This window comes from Solanum stenotomum, unplaced genomic scaffold (genome assembly GCF_019186545.1).
Source record: "Solanum stenotomum isolate F172 unplaced genomic scaffold, ASM1918654v1 scaffold16320, whole genome shotgun sequence".
Lineage (NCBI taxonomy): Eukaryota > Viridiplantae > Streptophyta > Magnoliopsida > Solanales > Solanaceae > Solanum > Solanum stenotomum.
The window spans coordinates 1,633,451-1,657,345 of record NW_026023996.1 but is presented as its reverse complement, the minus strand read 5'-3'; the positions used below and the strand labels follow the sequence as shown (position 1 = coordinate 1,657,345).

The 23,895-nt window shown below is 35.3% G+C and overlaps 6 protein-coding genes across 6 annotated transcripts in view; 3 read left to right on the top strand and 3 right to left on the bottom strand.

The window, feature by feature from the left end:
• The window catches only part of LOC125850384 (receptor-like protein 7), a 54,729-nt gene extending 49,375 nt beyond the window's left edge, over positions 1-5,354 (top strand). The window contains exon 3 of the mRNA XM_049530239.1: positions 4,788-5,354. Within this exon, the coding sequence (XP_049386196.1) occupies positions 4,788-5,332 (545 nt within the window). The 3' untranslated portion in view covers positions 5,333-5,354. The remainder of the gene's footprint in view (positions 1-4,787) is intronic.
• A 1,124-nt stretch (positions 5,355-6,478) lies between these two features.
• On the bottom strand, positions 6,479-7,015 carry LOC125850383 (mannan endo-1,4-beta-mannosidase 1-like). Its single transcript, XM_049530238.1, has 2 exons — positions 6,698-7,015; positions 6,479-6,592 (listed from the first exon to the last, which is right to left on the bottom strand). The coding sequence occupies exons 1-2, from the start codon at positions 7,013-7,015 to the stop codon at positions 6,479-6,481; spliced, it is 432 nt and encodes a 143-aa protein (XP_049386195.1).
• Positions 7,016-8,543: 1,528 nt separating this feature from the next.
• Positions 8,544-9,578, bottom strand: LOC125850382 (ethylene-responsive transcription factor ERF021-like). Its single transcript, XM_049530237.1, has 2 exons — positions 9,575-9,578; positions 8,544-9,187 (listed from the first exon to the last, which is right to left on the bottom strand). Exons 1-2 carry the CDS (start codon positions 9,576-9,578, stop codon positions 8,544-8,546), a joined length of 648 nt encoding a protein of 215 aa, XP_049386194.1.
• A 1,465-nt stretch (positions 9,579-11,043) lies between these two features.
• Positions 11,044-12,480, top strand: LOC125850327 (monooxygenase 3-like). Its single transcript, XM_049530174.1, has 4 exons — positions 11,044-11,139; positions 11,543-11,689; positions 11,843-11,908; positions 12,356-12,480. The coding sequence occupies exons 1-4, from the start codon at positions 11,063-11,065 to the stop codon at positions 12,435-12,437; spliced, it is 372 nt and encodes a 123-aa protein (XP_049386131.1). The 5' UTR covers positions 11,044-11,062; the 3' UTR covers positions 12,438-12,480.
• Positions 12,481-18,414: 5,934 nt separating this feature from the next.
• LOC125850381 (receptor-like protein 7) lies at positions 18,415-21,369 on the top strand. The gene has a single exon (XM_049530235.1). It carries the CDS (start codon positions 18,415-18,417, stop codon positions 21,367-21,369), a length of 2,955 nt encoding a protein of 984 aa, XP_049386192.1.
• Positions 21,370-21,944: 575 nt separating this feature from the next.
• Positions 21,945-23,750, bottom strand: LOC125850325 (mannan endo-1,4-beta-mannosidase 1-like). The gene is given in 5 exon segments (XM_049530173.1): positions 21,945-22,299; positions 22,380-22,494; positions 22,812-22,899; positions 22,984-23,106; positions 23,181-23,750. Coding segments are annotated over 5 exon segments (1,251 nt in total).
• Between the last annotated feature and the right edge of the window lie 145 nt (positions 23,751-23,895).

Below are 23,895 nucleotides of genomic sequence, written 5' to 3'. Positions count from 1 at the left end.
TTGCATTCCGGAGGACTCAATTATTTTGTGTTCTTAGTTTTTGTTTTATTAGGATGTTGCGGGGTCTGTCCCAACATCCATCTCAGTATTTTAGAGGCTTCATAGACAGACAGTCAGTCAGTTAGTTTTGAGTCTCTCATCTATATATATATGTAAATATTCTATTTTGAGATTCGAGTTGCCTTTATGGCCATATTTTATAAGTTAAGTTGTTTTGTAATATTGCATTGAGTTATTCTGTTGAGGTTTCCGCTGAGTTAAGAAAGCCAGGCCAAGGGTTCGCTTGGGGCCAGAAATGGTCTCCGGGTGCCGGTCCCGCCCAGGGTGTAGGCTCGGGGCGTGACAAGTTTTTGCAGAGATAGTTGATGACCTCGAAATGAATACACATCTAGAGAAAAATTAGAACATAGGTGAGTATTAATTATTTTCTCAAGTCTTCTCCGTTTTCTAAAAAGTCTTGTGAAACACTACAAAATATGAGTACAAGTTGTTAGAAGTGACTAGTACTCATCCATGAACCACAAGTTGTGTATTTAGTGATGCCAAAGTTGTATTATTTTCTCTCAATTTATGCCAAAGTTGAGCAAAACAAATATTGTATAATTGGTACTATCAACCAAGACTGAAAAACTTGGTCAGTCTTTTTGGAAATAGACAAATTATGAGGGGGAAATTAAGTACCCCATTTTATTTGTCTGGATATTTTTCTTTTATTTCTTTAATTTAAACCTCACACTTCCATAGACAAGTCACCAACAGCAACAATAGCATACCCAGCGTAATCCTTTAAGTCGGGGTTTAAGAAAAGTAGAGTGTACAGAGACCTTATCTCTATGAGGTAGAGATAGAGAGGTTGCTTTCGAGAATAAAATACAAGTTGTAATGTGAGCAACCAATTATGTCCGTCATCAAAAATATCCAACAACATCAGTTGTTTAGAAGCAAATATGGTAATTGGTAACAGCTTATAGGTAAATCTGAAGTATTTTATAAGTGTTGGCTTATCTGAGAATTAGATACTAATCCCTCTGTTTCAGTATGCTTGTATGATTTTGACTTGACATGGAATTTAAAAAAGTAATTTTTTTTTTTTTTTGTATCTTGTGGTCTCAAATTGAAATATGTAGAATGTACCATGAACCACTTATTGGTTCAATGACTTCAAAATTCCACTGTAACATTCTCACTTGACTTAGTCAAGCAATAGTATCTTTCGTTGGAAATTTGTTACAAGTTCTGCACCAAATTTTTCTACAGTGTGTTTACGTAATGGGACCAATTCACATTGTTTTGTGTAACACACACTGCAGAGAAAGTCGATGACCTCGAAATGAAAACAACATTCAGAGAAAACAAATATGGAATAATTGGTACTAGCAACCAAGATTTATAGACTTGATTGAGTCTTTCTGGAAATTGACTTAACACTGGGGACAATTTTTTTGCAACCACATATTAGTTTGTGGTAGATGGGGGGCCAGTACCCCATTTTATTTGTCTGGATGTTTTACTTCACAGTCCGATAGACAAGTCAATAACAACTATAACATATTCAGTATAATCTCATAAGTGGGGTCTAGAAAAAAGTAGAATGTGCACAAACCTTATCTCTATGAGAGGGCTCTCGACTCAAAAATAAAGCATGGCCAGGCATTTTGAAAAAGGGATTATGAAAATTAGAGTAAGAACAACAATAAAATAATATGAAAAGAAGAGTAGTATAACATACAGATGAATGAACAATATGAAAACAAAATAAAGCGGTATTCGAAGCACAAGATACACTTGTGATACCCGGGAAAATAAAACTATGAATATAATACACGATAGACAAGTCAATCTCCACAAATTCTTTGGGAAGTGATAGAATTTTGAGTTCAAATCATGAAGTTAGTATCCTACACATGTGTAATACACAATTGCACATAGTATGGACAAGAGGGGGTTGCTCAGGTGGTAGCACCTTCCACCTCTTAGCTTGATGTTAATTATATATACTACTTTATTCATGTTTTAGTTTGACTCGGTGAAGAAGATTCTTGAATTTTGATTGATTATGGGAGAAGGCGTGGAAAAAAACTCTAAAAATTATGTATTGATATTGTATATCATTTTCCATCTATATTGTTATGATTAAAGTCCTAACAAGAATGTGTATGTTGTATTTTTTTTTTCTCTATTTTTTTTTATTGTTTGTTTTTCTTTCTATTAGACTACTCTAATTCGATTTTATATGAATTTCTGAATGTCGTAAATATGTATTTTTAATTGGTGACTTGATTGAAATTTTGCTAACTAGTAACTAAAATTTAAAATTTACCGTTACTAGCATGAAAGGAATTAATTTTTTAACAATAAAATATGACCCTCATTTAATGTTTCTTGTCACAATACTTTTAATTATTTATATTTATTTTTATAGTTATTGCATTTTATTACTCATTAGAGGCATATTTTCACAAAAGTTACACAAGTGTAACTCATAAACTAGTATATATATGTGGATAATGATGATTGATTTGTAAGAACAGAACATTCTGTTATTTGTTGAATACAAAAAAAAAGATGGGAATTCTGTTTTTCTTTTATTCACTTGTCTGTTTTTTGTTGGTAATTAGTGAAAGCTTTTCTTCTTCCTCTGTGATGATGCATCATGTTTGCTCTCCCACTGAAGCTTTTGCTTTGCTTCACTTCAAACAATCCTTTCAAATCTCTGACCAATCTAGATGTTTGGTTGAGACTCATCTGCAACATGAGAGCTATGATACTGATATGAAATATGAGAGATATGTTGATATCCCCAAAACGAAGTCTTGGAATGAGAGTAGGGATTGCTGCAGTTGGGACGGGGTCACTTGTGACTTGTTAACCGGTCATGTTATTGGTTTGGACCTTAGTTGCAGTCTGCTTAATGGAACTATTCATCCCAATAGCAGCCTCTTCCAACTCCATCATCTCCGGACACTAAACCTTGCTTACAATGACTTCTATTCTTCTTCAATCCCGCATAACATTGGCCGATTGAGGAATTTGAGGCATCTCAACCTTTCTCATTCATTCTTTGAAGGGGAAATTCCAACAGAAATCTCATACCTTTCCAATTTGGTTTCACTTGAACTTAATTGTTATGGATGTGAATTTGATGAGAGAACATTTCAAACAATGCTTCAAAACTTCACAAATCTGGAGGTAGTTTCTCTCTTTGGTGTCAACATCTCATCTCCGATACCTCTGAATATATCTTCATCCTCCTTAAAGTATGTAGATCTTGGACTTACTAATCTGCGAGGTGTTCTCACAGAGAGCTTTTTCCTTCTGCCAAAATTGGAAATGCTCTATTTGAATTACAATTATCTTCTCAAAGGAGTTTTACCAAAGATCCACCCGAGCAACACTCTGTTGGAGTTGCATATTTCTTCCACAGGAATCTCCGGCCGCGTTCCTGATTCCATTGGCAATCTTACACAAATTAGGTATTTGGATTTCAGTAATAATCATTTCACCGGCCATATTCCTTCCACAATCTCTAAATTGAAGCAGCTCACACTTCTACGTCTTTCGTTCAACTCCTTTTCAGGTGAAATTCCCGATATTTTTTCAAACCTCCAAGAGCTACGTTATTTATATCTTTCTGAGAACAGATTCATCGGTTCGTTTCCTTCTACAATTGTAAGCTTGACACATCTTCAATACTTAGACTTGTCAAGTAATTCCCTATCTGGCCCACTGCCCAATAATTTTAGCATGCTTCAAAAGCTAATCCGACTGGATTTAAGCCATAATCAACTCAGTGGTTCTTTGCTTCAATCACTTTCGAATCTCACAAACCTTTCTACCCTTGACCTTTCATCAAATAACATCACCGTCGATGTGGGAAAACAAATCACTTTCCCTGGCTTAGAAGTTTTGCGGTTAGCATCTTGTGAACTGAAGGATTTTCCACACTTGTTGAGAAATGTGAAGACACTTTGGGTCTTGGATATTTCTAACAATAAGATTCGTGGCCAAATCCCAAACTGGTTTAGCGGCATAAGGTGGGACCACTTGTACTACCTAAATCTTTCGCATAATTCTTTAACAGGCCACCTACAACAATTTCATTTCCATAATCTATTGTATCTTGATCTTAAATTTAACTTCCTTCAGGGTCCACTACCTTCATATTTGTAACATGAACAATCTTAAATTGCTAGATTTATCACGCAACAACCTCCGTAACTCGATTCCAAGTTGCTTGGGAAGCATGTCTAGTCTAAGGGTGTTGGACTTAAGAAGGAACAATTTCACAGGGAGTCTTCCCCCATTATGTGCGCAGAACACTTCATTGAGAACCATTGTCTTGAATGGCAATCAATTTGAAGGAACTCTCCCTGTGTCGTTGCTCAACTGTAGTGGTTTAGAAGTTCTTGATATGGGGAATAACGCTATAAATGACACATTTCCTGCTTGGATAGGAACACTTCAACAACTGCAGGTCTTAATATTAAAGTCCAATCTGTTCCATGGACCAATTAGTACTTGTCAGACTACGTTTTGCTTTCCCAAGTTGCGAATTTTTTATCTTTCGCGTAACAAATTCAGTGGCTCACTCCCTGCAAAAGTTTTTGGAAACTTCAAGGCAATGATTAAATTAGATGGTGAAGACACAGGACAGATCAAGTACATGAAACCATTTGACACATCGTATGAGGATTCTGTGAGTTTGGTGATCAAAGGCAAGGATATTGAGCTAGAAAGAATCAGCACAATTATGACAACCATAGACCTCTCGTGTAACCACTTTGAAGGTGTCATTCCGAAAACACTAAAGGATCTCAGCTCACTTTGGCTACTCAATTTATCCCATAACAATCTCATAGGTCATATTCCAATGGAATTGGGGCAATTGAATATGCTTGAAGCGTTAGATCTCTCTTGGAACCGGCTCACTGGAAAGATTCCGCAGGAATTGACAAGGCTAACATTTCTGGAAAAGTTAAACCTTTCTCAGAATGTTCTCTTCGGACCAATTCCTCACATTCTACAATTCAACACATTTGAAAATGACTCGTATGGCGGTAACCTTGATCTATGTGGTCCTCCTTTATCAAAGCAATGTGGAACGAGTGATCTATCCCATGTTCCTCAACCATTGGAGTCTGAAGACGAGTCATATTTTTTTCGTGGATTTACGTGGGAATCAGTAGTCATTGGCTACAGCTGTGGACTAGTTGTTGGAACTGTTGTGTGGAGCCTCATGTTTAAATATCGTAAGCCAGAATGGTTTGTCGAATTTTTTGAAGACATTTATCCCAAGAAAATGAGAAGGTCAATGAAGAGAGCTCAGAGATGACAGACTTAATGGAAGATTGCAAGAGTGGAATTTTCGGTTTTTTAATTTTCTTTTTGTTGTTTGTACATGCTTGATAGCAATATAATTGCATGTATTATTTTGTGAATTTCGCTGAATTAAAATTAGTGTTCTTAATCTTTGGTTTCAAACTAAAATCAGTTTCTTAACATTTTCTACGTAGTCTTAATGAATGTCGTCAGTTCATGCCGTAAGGTGTAGGCAGAGGCGAATCTAGGATTTTTCAAACATGGGTGCACCTAGAAAAATGTATCAAGTGGGAATTGATCCGTACATGGATGCATCAAGAAAAATGTATTAAGTGAGAATTGATTCTTCATCCTCAAGGTAAAAAGCTCAACATTTAACCATGTGGACTAGATAGACTTCTTATAGCACGGGTGCAAGAATATAATAATATACAAATTTTAAAAAATATATACATAAAATATCTAGTTTTACGAAGAGACCACGGGTTCCGGTGCCCTATTTTTTAGGCTTAGATTCGCCACTGGGTGTAGGGTTAAGTCTCTATAAAACTAAAATTTGACCTATCTATACAATATAATTTTATGATGAAGGAGTAGTGTCTAGACACCCCTCAGTCAAGGGTAGCTCCGCCCCTGATTCTATGAGTGTTGCATGTCTCCAATCAATAATTCCTTTAGCATATGTAAAAAATTTAAACTCAAAATAAAAACAAGAGGACATACATAACTTTCCATTTTACTAAAACAATTTATTCAATTACATTCTTGAGTTTAATTAATCAACTTCAACATGTTTGGTAATATCATCTCAAATCAATACTAAAAATGATGGATTTAAGATCACTAAATCCACTTATAAATTGAGTATTGTATAATGGTGATCCATTCCATGTGCCATTAGTTGCCATACTAAACTTCCTGCCATTGTTCCACCTTCTTTTGCCAAATTATACACATTTCTATATACACTACTCATGAATATATCTCTTGATCCTTGACCTCTACTAGACTTTCCAAATTCAGCAAGCACTAAAGGTTTCTTTAATATATTTCTTGCATCTTCCCAATGACTTGTCATCCACTTTTCCATCCACACCAATTGTGCATCATCGCTTTGTCCAGATACTCTTTAACGATCGATATAAAGAAATATTTAGACCTATATAATGAAAACATATTGAGCTTTTCCTCCAAAATCGTTCCATTGATTTACAAAGCTCAATATTAAACGAACACCATATTTCTTAGGTTTCGTGATCACAAAATCCAAGCCCTAAATTTATAAACAATTAAAGCAAGTACTATCTAATTAAGGGACTCACATACATTACAACGCGATAATGTAAAAGTTATCAAAACTATAATAACAAACCTTTACCTGAAAAACACGTTCATCATAAACACCAGGTGATATTTGTAATGCTCTATCACCTCCATCACTAAAAGCCCAAGTACGACAAACAGAAAGACCAGCGGTAGAAGCATCTTTAAGAACCTCAGTGACTTTGTATCTTTCAGTAGGATCAGCAGCAACATGCATCAACCAATATGAGTTGAAACCATTGAATAGAAAAGGGGATCCATTGAGTTCAAAATGAGAATCTTTAACTCCTATAAACCCGGAATTCGCTTCACAAGCAAGAGCTAAGAACAAGAGAAAGAGCCCAGAAATGCAACTTCTTCTTGTAAAAGACATTTTGTATAGTGAATTATAGATGTTATATGTGTGATATGTTAGATGTCACCTTTTATAGTGTGTTGAAGATAAGGAAATTTACTAAAAATAGCAAACCTTGCAAAAACTAAAAAAACTTCCTAATTCTCCATTCCATGTGCCATTAGTTGCCATACTAAACTTCCTCCCATTGTTCCACCTTCTTTTGCCAAATTATACACTTTTCTATATACACTACTCATAAATATATCTCTTGATCCTTGACCTCTACTAGACTTTCCAAATTCAGCAAGCACTAAAGGTTTCTTTAATATATTTCTTGCATCTTCCCAATGACTTGTTAAAATAAGTGTGTTCATGGAGGCGGATGCACTAGTTTAACTATGGGATCAATCAAACCCAATATTTTGTATGGGGAAAAAAGAAGAAGAAAATTATGGAGACATTAATTGGTTAGTTTTTTTCAAAGTTTGTTCACTACTAGATTTGATGATGAAATAATATTGAAACGTGTACTCATAGTATTTGATAGTAATGTACTTGAATATTTAATGCAAATACATGAAGAACTCTTGCATAAATTTTAATTTCTATGTGGATGTGTTATGTGTGTATTTTAATCTTATTTTATTGCAAGAAATTGAGCCAAACTAATAATAAAAATAGTTTTTAAAAAATTTAAAGAGAAATGAAGAAGGCATAACATTATTTGGGGTAATTCGAATTAAGATCTTCTGTCCACTTATAAAATGAATTAAAAAAAATGACATTTTTAGATTTCTAATATCTAAAATTTAAGAAGTCTCTCAAAAAATCATGAAACTAAACTAGAATAAAACTGTAGTAACCTACAATTTACAAAAACTTAAGTTATATACTTAAATATAGAATATGGGGACTTTGGTTCCATTGTTTGAGAAGTGGAGAAAAAGGAATTTAGGGGGTAAAATAATTTTTTCGGAAGAGATATTCTTAAAAAATAAGTGAATTTCTTATTTATTTTTTGATGCTAATGAGTGGATTTCTTACTTATTTTCTTATGTCATAGTTGGGATCTTTAATGTTTATTTCATGCTCATTTGACAAACTTCATAGTCCATATGAGAGCGGCAACCATCGCTAGAGATGAGTTTAAACTTCGAATAGGCGAATTTAAAATAAGTGTGGTCTTATTATATGTAGAGGCAAATGCAATAGTTCAGCTATGGGTTCAATCAAACCTAATATTTTTGTCACATGACATATATGTAGAAGTCAAAAAACCAAAATAAAAAGAGATTCTATATCCATAATTAAAAAGTACAATTAGTTTAGTTTAAATTCTAAATTCGACTCAAAGTATATGTATATAGAGTTGTAAGTTGAAAACAATAGGTTCACTTCTACTAAGAACTCGCCCTGAATCTGCCTCTGGAAGTAACCACCTATTCCACGGCTATGGAGGAAAAGTTGAAAAGATCATCCCAAAATGCTATTTTCCAACGAAGAGTGTTCAGCTGATCACTCAGGAAACACCGTAGCTCCGCCCATGATCCCTAGAAGTAACCACCTATTCTAGGAGTTTGGAGGAAAAGTCGAAAACATTGTCCCCGAAGCATGGATCAGTAATAGTGAAATCACACTGCTGCTGTTGTTGCTGAAAATCATCATCAGTGCAAATACTGTAATTCCCAAATGGACTAGATTGAAGTACATTCTTCCACATATCACTATTTTCTTGTTGTATATTACTAGTATATTTTGGTGTCGATTCATAAAAATCGCTCCCATCAAACATCTTTATTTGGGAAGTCTGGTGTACAAAGCTCTTGTTATGCACAGAGTCCAGGGAAGGGTCATACCACAAGGGTTTATTATATGCGGCCTTAGCTTGCATACTTATTTCTCTGTCTAAAACAGAGGTACTCTGTTCCATGGCTGAAGGTACCCTGTTTTTGTTCCAACATTGCCTGATGCACCGTTTATTGTGTTGGATTTGAGAAGGATTTTTCGCGAATGAAGTACTGCTTGACGATGCTGAGTTAGTCACGTCTATGTTATTATCAGACGGGGCCAGGTCTCCGAGGAACAGATGTGGGAAATTAAGACGTGCATCTGTTCCTCTGAGCCTAAAGGCCTCGACATCATAAGCAAAAGCAGCTTCTTCAGCACTTTCAAACGTGCCTAACCAAAGTCTAGTTCTTTTTTTATTGGCTGTGTCATCATTAATAAAGTCTTGTTTGTTTATTTAAAAATATCGTATTATTATTGTTGGTTGGATCTATTATTTTTTTTCGGCCTCAATTGATATCTATGTTCTTTAGTTTAAATGTACATAAATAGATATTTATATTTGTGTACTCACAGACACATATATTCTACTTAACATTTTATACGGCAGTTCACATCCTATATAATGTCCTATATCACTTATATCTTTTGTTAAATATTAAAATAAAAAATATTTTCGTGGTTAGTGATGTGGCAAAACCACGTGGACTAATTCTCCAACACAAGTATTGTGAACTAGAATTTACTTATAAAAACTGAATCTTTAGTGGCAATAATCATAATTTCTCACTATTTGGAAAAGCATATTACTCATTTTCATCCTAATTTATGCAATATTTTTAAATTGTTCTTTTAAAGTTTAATTGAATCAATTCTATTTATCATATTCTATTTAACGTAAGAAGCCATGTTATAATGCTGTTCAACCATATATTTAATTTAATTTAAAAATTAATTTATGCTATTGTCATAATTGAAGGACATTTTTAGTTTTAAAAACAATCTCAAGGGGATTTAATTAATTAATATCTGAAAATAGGACATCTTTTGAGTCATTTACAATATGTTGAGGATGTTTTTAATACCTCCTGTTTAAAAAAAATTGGGAACGGAAAATCGGACCCTCATCAATAAGATGAGAATTTAAATAAGATAATTAATCAATCGAGTTACTAGAATTCCCTCGAAAAATCATAATTAATAGAATTTTTGTTGATTTTGGGGTTGGAACCCAATCGATATTATTACATTATTTAACTCTTTTAAAACCTTTATGAGTATATCTAGTTTGTTGGTTGCCAAAATATTTATTTGATAAAATATTTATGCTACGGTTTCACTCTTTAATGCCACGCGTCATTTTTTATTGGCTGTGTCATCATTGATAAAGTCTTGTTTCGTTAGTATTATTATTGTTGGTTGGATCTATTATTATTTTTTTCAGCCTGAATTGATATCTATGTTCTTTAATTTTAAAGGTACATATATATATATATATATATATATATACTTATATTTATGTACTCACAGACACATACATTCTACTTGACGTTTTATATGATAGTTCACATCTTACGTAATGTCTTATATGTATTATATCATATAGGATGTATATATTTTATTTATTCAACTTTATACTAATTAAAATGTCTATTTGTGTACATCCAAAGTAATTGGAGGGCATAAATGTCAATTGAAACTAAATTGAATGACATATTTATGTAATATGACTTTTAATTTTAACATTACTTCCTCCTTTACATATTAAATGGACACCTTCTATATTACACAATGATTAAGATATCATTAATAAATTAATCAATTTTACTATTTTACACTTTGTCCATATCATCAATGTCTATAAAAATAAGTTGGAAAAAATATACACGGAATATAGAAACATATTTGAAAAAATAATACTCTGCTCATCTTAACTTGTTCACTATTCACGCATTACAGGACTCTTTCAAGGATGGCGTTCTAACAAGATTTTATACCCTATGCTCAAACTCAAAATCTCTGATTAACGGATGAAACAATCCCTCTACTACACCACGTTGATATATGACATATATATATATATATATATAATAATGTAGTACTAGTCTGTTTAAGTTAAAACGTCCGTCAATGGCGGCTAACGTCAAGATTGACTAATGTTGAAAATGCTAACGTAGGAGCTTGCGTCATTTATATTCTTTGGACCCATTTGTTTAATGAATAATGATTGGCTGCACTAATATATATACTGAGGATTTGTGCATCTATTAATTAAATAAAATTGGGAGAAACAGAGAAATGATGGAGACTGAAGAAAACATTGTAATTGTTGGTGCTGGCATAGCTGGTCTTGCTACTTCTTTGGCCCTTCACAGGTAATAATTGCTATTTTAAAATACTTGTTCAATAATTACATCATCTACTTCCAAAAGTTTGATTTAAATGCTTTTTAACTTGATCTCAACGAGCATTTATGCCCTCCATTTTTAGATATGCATAAGTAGTAATACACGTAGGATGCCAGGTAGATGCAGAACTGTCACGTAGGATGCCACATGGGATGGGTGTGTTTACTTAGCTTGTTCAACTTTTGAATAATTTAACAGTCTACTTGTACTGGCCCAAAGTTGGATGACATAGATGTGGGGCCAAGTTAGATGATACATTTATGTATTATGCCTCTCTAGAATATGATATTTCTGATATAATAGCGCTATTAGTTGAGTGACGATTTGAGAAATAACTTGGCGGAAGACGTGTCTTGTATGTAATATGTAGGTTGGGGCTGCGGTGTTTTGTGTTGGAATCAGCAGATTCATTACGAGATACTGGATTTGCATTGGCGTTGTGGACTAATGCCTGGAGAGCTTTGGATGCATTGGGCATTGGGGACTCTCTTAGACAACGTTCCTTATCCATTACTGGGTGAGCTACCTCTTTATTATTAGTTAGGATTTAGGATTACTAACAACTTGAAGTTCAATTTCGAATTTTTATGGTCAAATGTGTTTTCCGGAGTTCTAGCTCTGGAAAAAAGAAGTTATTAATTGTCCAAAATGCATTCGAGTTGATGTGCAGGTTTAAAAGTTTCTCAGCGGATTCAGGTGCACCTATCAAGGAGGTGTCATTTGTGGGGAATAACAGGTTAGCATTATACCAATTTTCATATTATTTGAGGTCGGTTATATAAGTCCTTTTATCTATTTATGTTTATGTATGTTCATTTTGTTCTAAAACTTGATAATTCTTTGAGTATCGTAATCTATATAGAGACGTATAAATCATTAACCATCATATAAAGACTCCTCACAAACGACGAAGTAATGCAAGTACATTAAGAACCACTAATGTATTTAACCTCCGGTTCTCACAGCATCGATCTTTGTAGAGAACAATGCCATCTGTTTACGAAGGACTTAAGTATGAATCAAGGATGCTGCATACCGAATTTTCTGAATTGTTCACTAGTACTGAATTGATGTGGTTTTGTATGTCTTTCTTCCGACTATTGGATGGACTGATCATTCGTCAGCCAACATTTTCTATTTTTGAAGTCAATAGTCATCTAAGGTCAGTTATATTACGTTGCAGTGTGGAGTATGAAAGTCGTTGTGTGAGAAGAAAAGAGCTGTTGGAGACATTAGCTAATGAACTGCCTCAAGGCGCGATTTGATGTTCTTCCAAGGTTGATTCCATTGAAGAATCTGGACCATTGAAAATGGTACATCTTGCAGATGGTTCCACTATTAGAACCAAGGTAAATCTTTCTCTGAAATCCTTGCTTGGAATCCCTATTATTGGAAACATCAACCAACGTGATAATTCAAATGTGTTTTTGACCATTATCTCAATACCTTTCGTTAGTCTAGTACGCGACTAACTTTGATAAGCTTCAATTAATGCCTTAATTGGATGTGACGGAGTCAATTCTGTGGTGGCAAACTGGCTTGGACTTCAGAAACCTGTCTATTCTGGGCGCTCTGCAATTAGAGGCTTTGCCGAGTATCTGGAAAAACATGGTTATCAGCCTAAGTTCCACGCGTATTTTGGAGGTGGAGTTCGATTTGGCTTTCTTCCTATTGATGAGAAGAGTTTGTACTGGTTTTGCACATTCACACCGTCTGTTGTTCATTGTAAGCCAGCTCCTACATACTGTTTGTTTTGAAATCTTACTTTTTGAAGGATATTTTTGTTGGTTACAGAGCTTACCTCTCTGAAGGGAAGCCTTGACATAATTGGTAAAGTTACTGTTGTCACGCCCCGAGCCTACACCCTGGGCGGGACCGGCACTCGGAGACCATTGCTGGCCCCAAGCGAACCCTTGGCCTGGCTTTCTTAACTCAGCGGAAACCTACTCAACAGAATAACTCAATGCTATGCAGAGACATATACAACTTAAATGATACATATCTGGCCAAAAAGGCTACTCGAGTCTCAAAATAGAATACTTACATATATACATAGATAAGAGACTCAAAACTAACTGACTGACTGTCTATGAAGCCTCTAAAATACTTAGATGGATGTTGGGACAGACCCCGCAACACCCTAATAAACAAAACTAAGAGAACAAAATAACTGAGCCCTCTGGAAGCAAGGAGGCTCACCACTGACTCTAGAGTGCTCAACTGGATCAACGGCGTGCAGAATGCTGATCCTGGGTACCTGCGTCTGCATCATAAAACGATGCAGGCCAACTGGCATCAGTACATGGAATGTACGAGTATGCGAGCTGGACCGCTAAAAACAACTTAAGCTTGAAAAGGGATACAAAAGAGAACTTACCTTGGCTCTGTACAACTCAAGAATAACTGAACTTAATATAAGCCAATGAGACACATGCAATATATAAAGCCTTTGAAACTATTAAAACATGACGTAAAAATCATATTTATAATATCATGAAAATACCATGCTTCCTCTCAAAGTCTACTTGTGCAATGCATGAATGAAGTCCCATACCCCCATCCATACTAAGCAGAACTTATCGAGGAACCAAGCTCTTTTTACTGCTGTGGGAGTTTCTCTAACCGATAACCACCACTATGAAACTAAGTGGTGATACAACGTTTTACCTCACGTTGCCCAAGGACCATCCTATACCTTGCCATCGATATAGGACCTTACTTTAACTTTTGCTTAATGGATCCACTAGCTTAACTTTCGTGATCATCTAAAAAGTATGATCCGAGAAATCCCATGTTTGGCTACATGGTTCTTATGGAGAGTTGAGTTAATATGAACTCGTGTCCCCAACTCGGTGCTCAAGACTACTCCCAAAAATACTTTAGCTCATAAGTGTTTTAAACACATCTTTCTTTAGTTGAGATAATTACTCAAAACTTAGCCCGAAGGCACTTGAAAACTCTTTCTAAAAAGAACAAATCAAAACCATATTTTTAATATGATCATTGATGACTCGGGATATTCATACTGCTTAAACATTGATGGTATATCTAGAGACCATACTGTTTAAACATTGATGACATACTCGATTTGTCATATCTAATCATATTTTAGAAACTCTTTTGAAAAACTCATCTTTTATTTTTAAAAGAGATAGTGCTCAAACTTCTCAAAACTCTTTTGAAAATCTCTGTTTCCTCTCAACTTAGATGTGAAAACACTTATAACTTCCTTGGGAAATACTTAGTTCCCTAATTACTTTTTGAGAAATGAACTCAACTCTTGACTCTTGACTTAACTCGAAACTCGATACTCTTTACTCGACTTGAAACTATATGCTCTTTACTCTTTACTAAACTTGAAACTTGAAACTCTTTACTTAGCTTGAAACTCTATACTCTTTGCTTGACTTGAAACTCTATACTTAACTTGGAACTTGAGCCTTAGAATGAAGTTAAAACGTTCAATGAAGACTCTTGAAAAGCTTTAAAGACTTGCTTGGACTTACTTAATTTCTAAGCTTGACTTCACTTGAATCGGAAACTAACTTCACTTGAATTGAATTATGGATTCAAGGACTTGATTGGTGTTTGGAAGGACCTCATGATGTTTAGGAATGATTTAGGAATGATTTGGAACAACCAAACTTAAGAAAATTTTTGAGAATAAATTCTGAAAACAGTGAAGTCCGCGTCCTGTCCGCGACGCGGAGCAGATTTTGTTCACAGAGGGAACAAGTCCGCGACACGGACTTGTTTCATGTAAGAAGCCCGACTTTTCTCCTTCATTATTTCCAACTCTAAACTCTCTAACTTCAAGGGTTCCAACCCCAATCACTTAGAAACATGAAATCCCTCAACATTCAATAGATTTCAACTCAAAACCCCAACCGGAAACAAGTCCCAAACCATCAAGAATCTCAACATCACAACCAACAACAATACCAACAATAATTTCAACAACTAACAACTTTAACAACTCTAACAACTTCAACCACAACAACTCACAACTTCAACAAACACAATCCATGTTTTCTCGAAAATAAAACGAGTTTGGCATGTGGGGGAAAGGATCACCCAACACTAAAAGCTCACATACCTTGGTAGGGATCACCCCCGACGAAAATCCACGATGATCTCCTTGCTTGATCTCCTCTTCTTCTCTTCTTCTCTTCTTCTTCTCTTCTTCTTCTCTCAAAACCCTCACTCTCACTTCTTTTAAAATGGTAAAACTGATCAAAATGATCAGCCTAACACATTTATATAACCAAAATAAAAGGCTAGGGAAAAGACCAAAATGCCCTTAATGATTCCCGGACGGATTTCCTTGTCAACTGCCCAACTTTCAAAGGCCATAACTCGCTCATACGGACTCGGAATTGAGCAAACTCGGTGGCGTTGGAAAGATCGTTCCGAGGGCTATGCAACCATAACTGGAAATACTTCTAACTCATCATGAGCTAGAAGTTACGACTGATCAAAGTTGGCCAAAAACTCACCTTTTCCATACTTAGCCAAAATTTTCCAGATTTTCAAATCCTTTCCAAAAATGAAAATTTCCAATTCTAAGCCTCTTCAATTATTTCACACTGCCGGATGTTACAATATCTCCCCCTTGGGAACATTCGTCCTCGAATGAGGTTACTTTTACAAAACTAAGGGTGTAACATCAAACTCAAACACCCAACAAGCAATCATGCAAACAACAACAACAACAACAACAACATGCCCATTATATTTTAAAGAGCACTAAGAAGGAAATTAATACCTTAATCCGCATTCCCTCCGGATTCAAAAAGATGAGGATATCTCTTCTTCATGTCCTCTTCGGCTTCCCAAGTGGCTTCCTCAACAAATTGGTTCCTCCAAAGGACCTTGACTGACGCCACATCTTTCGTTCTCAACCTACGAACTTGGCGATCTAAAATCTGAACCGGCACCTCCTCATAAGATAAGTTATCCTTGATCTTAACACTTCCAGTCGGTAGGATCAATGAAGGATCACCTATGCACTTTTTCAACATAGAGATGTGAAATACCGGATGGACCGCTGCTAGCTCTTGTGGTAGCTCTAACTCGTAAGCTACACTACCGACCCTCTGGACTATGCGATAAGGTCCGATATACCGGGGACTAAGTTTCCCCTTCTTACCAAACCTCATAACCCCCTTCATGGGTGAAACCTTCAGATATACCCAATCACCTACTTCAAACTCTAACGCCCTTCTCCTAACATCAGTGTAGGATTTCTGGCGATGTTCTGCTTTAGAGGACAGTGTTGTTATTGCAAAGTGCCTCGGAGAAGCCTTGATAAAACCGATAACAGAACAAGAAGATGATGAATCTACAAAGATTAGAAAAGGACTCCAGAAGTATGCTAAAGAGAGGAGATGGAGAAGTTTTACATTTATCAGTGCTGCTTATTTATCTGGTTTCATACAAGAGAGTGATAACAAGATAATCAGTTTCTTAAGACAACAATTTTTGGCTGGAGTCACTATATCAGTTACACTAAGAATTGCTAACTTCGACTGCGGAAGATTAACTGTTTCTTAGTAGCTCAATTGGATCCTTTAGAAGCTATGAATATCCTTTATGGACTTTTTGTGGTCTATGTAAGAACCTTGTTATTTTTAGCATTTGCTTCGACTACTGATTTAGTTATTTTCCGTCTCATCATATTTGTCCTTTTTTTCCCCTGTAGTCTTTGTGGAAATTGGCTTAAAAGACTTGGAAGTTTTTTAAACATCTATTTCTACTACAACTACATGGATGTGAAAAGTCTTGTGGAAAATTATAGAATGTGACTCACAAGTGGGAAAAATTCCACACGGTATCATTAATGTTACATACATACTCTAAGTAAACACAGGAGTTAAATCATGACTTGGTCAACAATAGTATCTTTCATTGGAAATTTCAAATTTGTTACAAGTTCTGCACCAAATTTTTCTACAGTGTGTGTTACATAACGGGACCAATTCACATTGTAACACACACTACAGAGATAGTCGATGACCTCGAAATGAAAACAACATTCAGAGAAAACAAATATGGAATAATTGGTACTAGCAACCAAGATTTAAAGACTTGATTGAGTCTTTCTGGAAATTGACTCAACACTTGGGACAATTTTTTTGCAACCACAAATTAGTTTGTGGTAGATGGGGGAAAGTACCCCATTTTATTTGTCTGGATGTTTTACTTCACAGTTCGATAGACAAGTCAATAACAACTATAACATATTCAGTATAATCTCATAAGTGGGGTCTGGAGAAAAGTAGAATGTGCACAGACCTTATCTCTATAAGAGGTTGCTTCTGATAGGCTCTCGACCCAAAATAAAGCATTGGCAGGTATTTTGAAAAAGGGATTACGAAAATTAGAGTAATAACAACAATAAAATAATATGAAAAGAAGAGTAGTATAACATACAGATGAATGAACAATATGAAAACAAAATAAAGCGGTATTCGTAGCACAAGATACACGTGTGATACCCGGGAAAATAAAACTACGAATATAATACACAATAGACAAGTCAATCTCCACAAATTCTATGGGAAGTGATAGAATTTTGAGTTCGAATCATGAAGTTAGTATCCTAGACATGTATAATACGCAACTACAAATAGTATGGACAAGAGGGGGTTGCTTAGGTGGTAGCACCTTGCACCTCTCTTAGCTTAATGTTAATTATATATATTACTTTATTCATGTTTTAGTTTGACTCGGTGAAGAAGATTCTTGAATTTTGATTGATTATGGGAGAAGGTGTGGAAAAAAACTCTAAAAATTATGTACTGCTATTGTATATTGTTTTCCATCTATATTGTTGTGATTAAAGTCCTAACAAGAATGTGTATGTTGTATTTTTTCTTCTCTATTTTTTTTATTATTTGTTTTTCTTTCTATTAGACTACTTTAATTCGATTTTATATGAATTTCTGAATGTCGTAAATATGTATTTTTAATTGGTGACTTATTGAAATTTTGCTAACTAGTAACTAAAATTTAAAATTTACCGTTACTAGCATGAAATGAATTAAATTTTAAACAATAAAATACGACCCTCATTTAATGTTCTTGTCACAATACTTTTAAATTATTGCATTTTATTACTCATTAGAGGAATATTTTCACAAAAATTACACGGGTAACTCATAAACTAGTATATATATGTGGATAATGATGATTGATTTGTAAGAACGAACATTCTGTTATTTGTTGAATACAAAAAAAAAGATGGGAATTCTGTTTTTCTTTTATTCACTTGTCTGTTTTTTGTTGGTAATTAGTGAAAGCTTTTCTTCTTCCTCTGTGATGATGCATCATGTTTGCTCTCCCACTGAAGCTTTTGCTTTGCTTCACTTCAAACAATCCTTTCAAATCTCTGACCGATCTAGATGTTGGGTTGATATCCCAAAAACAAAGTCTTGGAATGAGAGTAGGGATTGCTGCAGTTGGGACGGGGTCACTTGTGACATGTTAACTGGTCATGTTATCGGATTGGACCTTAGTTGCAGTTTGCTTTTGGGTACTATTCATCCCAATAGCAGCCTCTTCCAACTCCATCATCTCCGGACACTAAACCTTGCTTACAATGACTTCTATTCTTCTTCAATCCCACATAACATTGGCCGATTGACGAATTTGAGGCATCTCAACCTTTCTGGTTCTTTGTTTGACGGGGAAATCCCAACAGAAATCTCATACCTTTCCAATTTGGTTTCACTTGAACTTGATTGTTTTAACTGTGGTCTCCAACTTGATGAGAGAACATTTGAAACAATTTTTCAGAACTTCACAAATCTGGAGGTAGTTTCTCTCCATAGTGTCAACATCTCATCTTCAATACCTGTGAATATTTCTTCGTCCTCGTTAAGGGACATGAATCTTGGAAATACTAATCTGCGAGGTGTTATCACAGAGAGCTTTTTCCTTCTGCCAAAATTGGAAATGCTCTATTTGACTTGGAATTATCTTCTCGAAGGAGTTTTACCAAAGATCCACCCGAGCAACACTCTGTTGGAGTTGGATATTTCTTACACAGGAATCTCCGGCGAGCTGCCTGATTCAGTTGGCACCTTGAGTTCATTGAATCTCTTGAACATGTATGGATGTCAACTATCTGGTCGCATTCCTGATTCCGTTGGCAATCTTACACAAATTAGGTATTTGAATTTCGGTAATAATCATTTCACCGGCCATATTCCTTCCACAATCTCTAAATTGAAGCAGCTCACATCCCTAGAGCTTTCGTCCAACTCCTTTTCAGGTGAAATTCCCGATAGTTTTTCTAACCTCCAAGAGCTATGTTATTTATATCTTTCTGACAACAGCTTCAACGGTTCGTTTCCTTCTACAATTGTAAGATTGACACAACTTCAATACTTAGACTTGTCAAGTAATTCCCTATCTGGCCCACTGCCTAATAATTTGAGCATGCTTCAAAAGCTAACCAAACTGGATTTGTCCCACAACTCAATGAAAGGTACCATACCATCTTCGGTGTTTAGCCTGCTCCCTTTGCTAGGTCAGTTGTGGCTTGCTAACAATCGATTTAGTGGACTACCCGATGAGCTCAAAACAAACCCAACATTAGCAAGCCTGGATTTAAGCCATAATCAACTCAGTGGTTCTTTTCCTCAATCACTTGCGAATCTCACAAACCTTTCTACCCTCGACCTTTCATCAAATAACATCACCATCGATGAGGGAATACAAATCACTTTTCCTAGCCTACAACGTTTGTGGTTATTATCTTGTGAACTGAAGGATATTCCACACTTCTTGACAAATGTAAAGAAACTTCAGGTCTTGGATATTTCTAACAATAAGATTCGTGGCCAAATCCCAAACTGGTTTAGCGGCATGAGGTGGGACAACTTGTCCTACCTAAACCTTTCGCATAACTCTTTAACAGGCCACCTACAACAATTTAATTTCCATAATCTAAGGTATCTTCATCTTAAATTTAACTCCCTTCAGGGTCCACTACCTTCATCCATTTGTAACATGAACAATCTTAAATTGCTAGATTTATCACGCAACAACCTCAGTAACTCGATTCCAAGTTGCTTGGGAAGCATGACTAGTCTAACAGTGTTGGACTTAAGAAGGAACAATTTCACAGGGAGTCTTCCATCGTTATGTGCGCAGAGCACTTCATTGAGAACCATTGTCTTGAATGGTAATCAATTTAAAGGAACTCTCCCTGTGTCGTTGCTCAACTGTAGCGGTTTAGAAGTTCTTGATATGGGGAATAACGCTATAAATGACACATTTCCAGCTTGGCTAGGAACACTTCAACAACTGCAGGTCCTAATATTAAAGTCCAATGTGTTCCATGGACCAATTAGTACTTGTCAGACTACACTTTGCTTTCCCAAGTTGCGAATTTTTGATCTTTCACATAACGAATTCAGTGGCTCTCTCCCTGCAAAAGTTTTTGGTAACTTCAAGGCAATGGTTAAATTAGATGGTGAAGACACAGAACATATCAAGTACATGAAAACAGACGAGACTTTATTTTACTCATGGTATGAGGATTCTGTGAGTTTGGTGATCAAAGGGCAGGATATTGAGCTAGAAAGAATCAGCACAATTATGACAACCATAGACCTCTCAAGCAACCATTTTGAAGGTGTCATTCCGAAAACACTAAAGGATCTCAGCTCACTTTGGCTTCTCAATTTATCCCATAACAATCTCACAGGCGATATTGCAATGGAATTGGGGCAATTGAATACACTTGAAGCGTTAGATCTCTCTTGGAATCGGCTCACTGGAAAGATTCCGCAGGAATTGACAAGGCTAACATTTCTGGAAAAATTAGACCTTTCTCATAATGTTCTCGTTGGAACAATTCCTCGTGGTCCACAATTCAACACATTTGAAAATGACTCGTATGGCGGTAACCTTGATCTATGTGGTCCTCCTTTATCAGAGAAATGTGGAGCGAGTGATTCATCCCATGTTCCTCAACCATTGGAATCTGAATACGAGTCATATTTTTTTAGTGGATTTACGTGGGAATCAGTAGTCATAGGCTACAGTTGTGGACTAGTTGTTGGAACTGTTGTGTGGAGCCTCATGTTTAAATATCGTAAGCCAGAATGGTTTGTCGAATTTTTTGAAGGCATTTATCCCAAGAAAATGAGAAGGACAATGAAGAGAGCTCAGAGACAACGGACTTAATGGAAGATTGCAAGAGTGGACTTTTCGGTTTTTTAATTTTCTTTTTGTTGTTTGTATATGCTTGATAGCAATATAATTGCATGTATTATTTTGTGAATTTCGCTGAATTAAAATTAGTGTTCTTAATCTTTTGTTTCAAACTAAAATCAGTTTCTTAACATTTTCTATGTAGTCTTAATGAATGTCGTCAGTTCATGCCGTAAGGTGTAGGGTTAAGTCTCTATAAAACTAAAATTTGACCTATCTATACAATATAATTTTATGGTGAAGGAGTAGTGTCTAGACACCCCTCAGTCAAGGGTAGCTCCGCCCCTGATTCTATGAGTGTTGCATGTCTCCAATCAATAATTCCTTTAGCATATGTAAAAAATTTAAACTCAAAATAAAAACAAGAGGACATACATAACTTTCCTTTTTACTAAAACAATTTATTCAATTACATTCTTGAGTTTAATTAATCAACTTCAACATGTTTGGTAATATCATCTCAAATTAATACTAAAAATGATGGATTTAAGATCACTAAATCAACTTATAAATTGATTATTGTATAATGGTGATCCTCATGCCTTCCCTCAATTGAAAGAATGAGCCAAAGCTGTCATGACATGAGCTTGATCTGAAATAATTTGTGTAGTTAAAGGATTTTGTCCCAAAACAATACAATAACCATCATCATAATTCTCCATTCCATGTGCCATTAGTTGCCATACTAAACTTCCTGCCATTGTTCCACCTTCTTTTGCCAAATTATACACATTTCTATATACACTACTCATGAATATATCTCTTGATCCTTGACCTCTACTAGACTTTCCAAATTCAGCAAGCACTAAAGGTTTCTTTAATATATTTCTTGCATCTTCCCAATGACTTGTTATCCACTTTTCCATCCACACCAATTGTGCTTCATCGCTTTGCCCAGACACCTATAACAACGATCAATATAAAGAAATATTTAGACCTATATAATGGAAACATGTGAAATTGTGAGTAGAGGTAAAAATTACCATTGGTCAGTGTATGCATGGATAGTAGCAAAATCAATTTCATTGATAAGATGGTTACTAATGAAATCTGTTCCAACTTGATAACCGGGATTAACTAACTTCCTTTCAGGAATGGCAAAATACATAAATGTGCCCTTTAACTTAGCTTCATTTTACGTTTATGTCCTCCAACTTTAGATATGCACAAGTAGACACTTAAACATGTATAAAGTTGAACAAGTAAACACATGAGTCCTACATGGCACAATACACGTAGGACACCACGTAGGACAGAAAAATAACATGTAGGATGTCATGTAGGGCATGTGTGTCTATTTGTTCAATTTTATACAAGTTTAAGTGTCTACTTGTGCACACCCAAAGTTGAAGAGAATAAATGTGATTTGAAGCCAAGTTAAATGGCATATTTATGTATTATGCCTTCAGGAATTGAATCAGCATAAAATCCCTCCATTCCAACCTCTAACAAGTGCTTGTTGTCTAATGACTTCACAAAACTTGCCATTTCTTGAACCCAACCCTATAAAAATATTAGTCAAAAACGTCAATCATAGATTTGATATTTCTAAAATTCAATTTATTTGAACTTGAATTTGGAACTTACATTAACAGTTTTTCCTGAATAGTCAGCTTGATCGCGAGGCTCATTCATGAGTTCCCATGCCATAATTGTTGGATCATCTTTGTAAGCAACTTTAGTAATACTATTCAACCTTGTAACCACTTTCTGTAACAATTTCGTAATATTATTAATAAAAAAAGTTGTTTATATGTATTAAATAATAATTACCCCATATATACCTCAATGTGGTTCTTCAAGTATTTTTTGAGCATAGGATGAGTATAGAATTCATCGTCATTACTAATCTGAGCTCCTGCATTTCGTGCCCACCAAACATATTGAGCTTTTCCTCCAAAATTGTTCCATTGATTTACAAAGCTCAAGATTAAACGAACACCATATTTCTTAGCTTCCACCATCACAAAATCCAAACCCTAAATTTAGAACAAGTATATCTAATTAAGGGACTGATCACATGCATTACAACGCAATAATGCAAAAAGGTCATCATAAACACCAGGTGATATTTGTAATGCTCTATCACCTCCATCACTAAAAGCCCAAGTACGACAAACAGAAAGACCAGCGGTAGAAGCATCTTTAAGAACCTCAGTAACTTTGTACCTCTCAGTAGGGTCAGCAGCAACATGCATCAACCAATATGAGTTGAAACCATTGAATAGAAAAGGGGATCCATTGAGTTCAAAATGAGAATCTTTAACTCCTATAAACCCCGAATTCGCTTCACAAGCAAGAGCTAAGAACAAGAGAAAGAGCCCAGAAATGCAACTTCTTCTTGTAAAAGACATTTTGTATAGTGAATTATAGATGTTATATGTGTGATATGTTAGATGTCACCTTTTATAGTGTGTTGAAGATAAGGAAATTTACTAAAAATAGCAAAACTTGCAAAAACTAAAAAAATTTCCTAGTGGATATAATTGGATATTGAGA

Bases quoted from the DNA above. Each gene is read 5' to 3' on its own strand.
- LOC125850327 (XM_049530174.1), top strand. From the start codon at position 11,063: ATGATGGAGACTGAAGAAAACATTGTAATTGTTGGTGCTGGCATAGCT. The intron at 11,140-11,542 runs GTAATAATTGCT...TGTAATATGTAG, and splicing joins ACTTCTTTGGCCCTTCACAG to GTTGGGGCTGCGGTGTTTTG. The intron at 11,690-11,842 runs GTGAGCTACCTC...GTTGATGTGCAG, and splicing joins CGTTCCTTATCCATTACTGG to GTTTAAAAGTTTCTCAGCGG.
- LOC125850383 (XM_049530238.1), bottom strand. From the start codon at position 7,015: ATGTCTTTTACAAGAAGAAGTTGCATTTCTGGGCTCTTTCTCTTGTTC. The intron at 6,593-6,697 runs GTAAAGGTTTGT...TTATAAATTTAG, and splicing joins ATGATGAACGTGTTTTTCAG to GGCTTGGATTTTGTGATCAC.
- LOC125850381 (XM_049530235.1), top strand. From the start codon at position 18,415: ATGGGAATTCTGTTTTTCTTTTATTCACTTGTCTGTTTTTTGTTGGTA.